This window comes from Adelges cooleyi, unplaced genomic scaffold (genome assembly GCF_023614345.1).
Source record: "Adelges cooleyi isolate 19-005CV unplaced genomic scaffold, UGA_ACOO_1.1 ACOO_flye_CR_arks_rails_tigmint_CR_PRNA_738, whole genome shotgun sequence".
Lineage (NCBI taxonomy): Eukaryota > Metazoa > Arthropoda > Insecta > Hemiptera > Adelgidae > Adelges > Adelges cooleyi.
The window spans coordinates 23115-27816 of record NW_026096445.1 but is presented as its reverse complement, the minus strand read 5'-3'; the positions used below and the strand labels follow the sequence as shown (position 1 = coordinate 27816).

The following is a 4702-nucleotide window of genomic DNA, read 5'->3' as shown; positions in this document are numbered from 1 at the left end:
TGTGACGCCGGAAATGATGTCCCTGAGTTCTCTGTCGTTCGCTTGGTCGACTGCCCACTGATTGAGGTCCGGCAGGTCGTCTTCGAGAGTGGCCAACTCGAGGCGTGAAAGGGCGTCGGGCACCACGTTACTCTCGCCGCTGACGTGTTCGATGTCGTGGATAAACTGAGACAGGAAAGCGACATGTCGCGCCTGACGGTCGATAAGTTTTTCCGCTTTTTGTGTGAACATAAACAGTAACGGTCGGTGATCAGTCCTGAGAGTAGTGAACCTGCCCTCGATCGAGTGAACAAAATGTCGAACCGCTAGGTAGGCAGCGAGGAGTTCGCGATCATAGGTGCTGTACCGTGTCTGCGCGCCGGTGAGTTTGCGCGAGAAAAACCCGAGTGGTTGCCAGTCGTCTCCGGAGCGCTGTTCGAGTGTTGCACCCACAGCGATGTTCGACGCGTCGGTACACAGGCGCAACGGTGCTTCGTGATGTGGATGCACGAGTCGTGCTGTAGCGGCGAGAGCTTCCTTGCAAGCTTGAAACGCTTCGCGCGCTGTGTTTGTCCACGAGAGTGGGCCGTCGCGTTTCGGAACCAGAGCGGTGATGTCATAGAGCGGTGCTTGAAGTCTAGCCGCGTTCGGGATGAACCGATGGTAAAAATTCAGCGACCCGAGAAAACGCTGCAGCTCCTTTTTGGTGTTCGGCTGCGGCCACTGACGGATGGCACTGACGCTATCCGGGTTCGGGCGTAAGCCCTGCGCATCGACGACGTGTCCGAGAAACGTGAGCGTACGGGCGGCGAAAACGCACTTGGCCGGATTAATTGCAATGCCGAACTTCTCGAACCGACCGAGGACGGTGCGAACGTGTTCGACGTGCTGCTCCGCACTTGCAGACGCGATGAGGACGTCGTCGACATAGGCGAAAACGTAATCGAGCCCGGCGAGAATTGAATTCACTAACCTCTGAAACGTTTGTGCGGCGTTGCGGAGTCCAAAACACATTACCGGAAACTCGAAGAGGCCAAACGGTGTTGTGACGGCGGTCTTGTGGACGTCGCTGGCAGCGATGGGCACCTGGTGGTAGGCACGGACCAGGTCGAGTTTGGAAAAAACTGTTTTGTCTGCCAAGTTCGCCGTGAAATCGTGGAGGTACGGCAGCGGGTACCGGTCCGGAACGGTGACGTGGTTAAGCCGACGGTAGTCTCCACAGGGTCGGTATGATCCGTCTTTCTTTGGAACCAAGAGAAGCGGGCTCGCCCAGGAACTGGCCGAAGGGCGGCAGATACCCTGCTTCTGCATGAGTTCAAAATCGCGTCGTGCGATGATGAGTCGGTCCGGCGGTAATCGTCGCGGGCGGGCGAAAAGCGGCGGACCTGTCGTTTGGAGCACGTGCTCGACTCCGTGAAGAAATGTTTCCGGGACGGGCGACTCGCGTGTCACACTCGGAAACTCTCGGAGTAATTCGTCCCAATCGTGGGTGCGCGTGACGGCGAACAGCGGGGCGCTCGTGGAAACCGCGGAAGTCACTGCACAGGTGACTGTTCGTTTGTCGGTCGGGTCGACAAGGCGATGTCGCCGCACGTCGACAAGGAGGCCGAAATAATGAAGAAAATCGGCCCCGATGATGGCGCGCGAAACGTCGGCCATCTCGAACGTCCAGGTGAACGTTCGTGAGAGGCCGAGGTCGAGGTTGAGCGTCTTGGGCCCAAAGGTTTTTATATGCGTTCCGTTGGCAGCTGTGAGGCGGACGTCGGATGGTTGTCGTGAGCTGTGGTCGTGGGGCATGACCGAAATCTCGGCGCCCGTGTCAATAAGAAACAACCTACCGGAGCGGAGGTCGTTCACGTGTACCCGCGTATTTTTACTCACGGCATGCAGGGCGGGAGTCCTGTCCGTGACGCCTAGTTTTCCGCCGGCGCGGAGGTAACATGGTCCTGCGCCTTTGGCTTGAAATTACACGGCGGGCGGCAATTGCGAGCGCCGTTGCCGTATTTCTCGTGGTAGTAGCACGCCTGTGTTGGTTGCTGTGCGGCCCACTGCGTCGATGAGTGTTGTCGCTGCCGCGGGACGTCCTTCGACGAGTTGACAATCTTTGTCAGCGACTGGACTTGCTGAGACAGCGCTGACACCGCACTAGCCAAATCTGCCATTTGGTCCTTGGAGAAGGCGTCGACGGACTGGGGGCTCGACGCTTCCATTACTCTGTCCGCGCGAGAAGCTAAGGAGTCCAGAGGGGCGTCGAGGCTGGCGATGATGGCCATGACGTTGGACGGCAGCTTCTGTAACCAGAACTCTTTCAGGGCTTCCTCGCCGATACCGGCGGGCATGACGCTGCGCATGTCGCGGAGCAGTTGTGACGGCCTACGGTCGCCCATGCCCCCGGGTTTGACGATCTCTCGGAAGCGAACGGACTTGGGTAGACTGTAAGCGTCGATCAAACGTGAGCGAATTGCATCATACGACGCGGTTGGCCCGAGGAGATCACCGATGGTGCGGACGCCATCTTCGTCCAAAGCACCGATGACGAAATTCACGCGAGTACTGTCGGCGGTCAAGCGGTGGTTCGCGAACACGGATTCCGCGTGTATAAACCAAAAATCAGGCGATTGTTTCCAAAACGACGGGAGGCGTACGTTGGCGATCGCGTTGACGGAAACATCGTTTTGTTTTTGCTCCTCGATCATGGCGGCAAAACGGAACGAGCGGGTACCGGGCGAAATCAACTAACAACGGACGATGCGTATTTCGAAACTCGAGGTCACCAATGTAGCGGTCACGATGACGCGTGAGCGCTAACGCGAATAAATGAGCTCAATTAATATAAAAAGAGTAGATAATAACAAAAAGATTTATTTTGATTAACAAAAAAATGTAGTAAGCAGAAAAGCGCAGAAAGTTCTCGGACGTCTATACTCGGTGGCGTCGTTGAGAGAAGAGGTCGATGGCCGGAGGACGGTCCCGTTGCACGCTGTCGATGGTAGTGGGCGCTTGAGCGGTGTGACCAACCGTCTTCACGGGGCCTGCCGCCACCGGGGAGAAATTATGTGGTGGTGCGCCGCCACAAGCCCTATATATTCCCCACAATTTTTCTAATCACACAATTTTCCCACAGAACAATCGCATAGAACAATAATTGGTTAAATTTGTAAACAATTATTTTCCACAAAAGAAAAAACAGTTCTAGAAATAAATACAAAGACTACACAGTTTTATAATGATAATTTATTTGATTATTGACAATAATTTACATTTAAAACCCAAAATAATGTAATCGAACATGGTTCGATCGATTTTTATATCTAGTGTTTTGTTTCTGTATAAAAAATATTAGCATCGTAACCATTATCTCTAGCGCACTAATTTTACTTTCTAAATAGACTTTATTCAAATGTAAGAAAACTACTACCATCAAAGCACGTAGGTGTATAATTTAATAGTCGTTAAACAGGTAGGTAACTATAGTTCAATATTTTTTATGAACTATTTTTTACTGTCATGTGTTTCTGCCATTTTCCAGTATTCGTATACATTTTTAACGACAGCCGCGTGTAGGTAATTTTCATATTTTCACTCGATAATGATCACAATCTATCTTTTTCCGGTTTCCAGAAAACGTTTGACCTCTTTGTATTCGAATCCGTCGTGGGCCGCCTGGTATTCGGTCCATCCGTTCATCTTGAAATATCTCAACTCTGCTTCTTTACTCCGGTCGAGTGGTTGTTTCGTTATCACCGACCTTATGATCGGATAAAGGGTGTCGTACGGATTTGTGTATGACCTTTGCGTGACTGTCCACAGACGGCTCATCAAAGCTAGCACACGGTCACGCTCCCTACGAGATACTTCCAGTGTCTTTTCGTCGTCCAGCTTGAAAGTGCAATACCTAAAAAAAAAAAACGTGTAAAAACGCATATTTATTATTCTCAAATGGCGAAAAATAAAAACAAACCAATAAGAAACTTTCAACGTAGACAATTATTGAGGAAAAAAAAATATATGTTGTGGTACATATTTTTAGAGGAAACCGTCCTTATTTCTATTGTATAAGTATGCATAACAGTATTAATAGGTATTACATAATACCAATGTGTTGTACATACAACAAAAAAAATCCTATAATATAAATATGATAAGTATTGAGATATATATATATATTTTTTTTTAAGTACCTACACAAGAGTCTTCTTGACTAATAGTCCGTGGATAACTTTTTTTTTTTTATAGAATAATAATTAGTCTGAAAATATTTTCCTCGAATGAAAATTATAATGTATACGACCTAGTATATATATAAGCTAAACTAAGTTGTTCACAAAAAGATTTTTGTCATAAATTTCAATGTAAAATAATTTATCGGGGTAACTTATAGTGAAGTGTTCATTTGGCAAAGGTAGGTAATAATAACTACATTAATTTATTATCTCAATAAAAAATATCGTGTAAGTATTGTGCACGTATTAATTAAATTTATCCAGATAAAGAACTGATGAAAAACGGGCCTTGATTTAACAAATCGAATAAAAGTCGCGGTACCTTATCATGTATTCCGTTAACATGAGAGATTTCTCGTAAGGATTTACAAGGCCGTCTGGATGTTGACAATAGCTCAATCTATTGATCTCGTCTGTGGGGATACATATCTTAGGTTTTGGGTCGAATTCGTTTCTTGTGCGGCTTAAAGACATGGTTAATTCACGGATTTTTCTATTTT

At 48.1% G+C, this 4702-nt stretch overlaps 1 protein-coding gene across 1 annotated transcript; it reads right to left on the bottom strand.

Moving 5' to 3' along the window:
* Positions 1-1892: 1892 nt before the first annotated feature.
* LOC126845299 (uncharacterized) lies at positions 1893-3022 on the bottom strand. Its single transcript, XM_050583948.1, has one exon. The coding sequence runs from the start codon at positions 2673-2675 to the stop codon at positions 1893-1895; it is 783 nt and encodes a 260-aa protein (XP_050439905.1). The 5' UTR covers positions 2676-3022.
* Positions 3023-4702: the final 1680 nt, after the last annotated feature.

Excerpts from the sequence above, each read along its gene's own strand:
- LOC126845299 (XM_050583948.1), bottom strand. The coding sequence starts at position 2,675 with ATGATCGAGGAGCAAAAACAAAACGATGTTTCCGTCAACGCGATCGCC.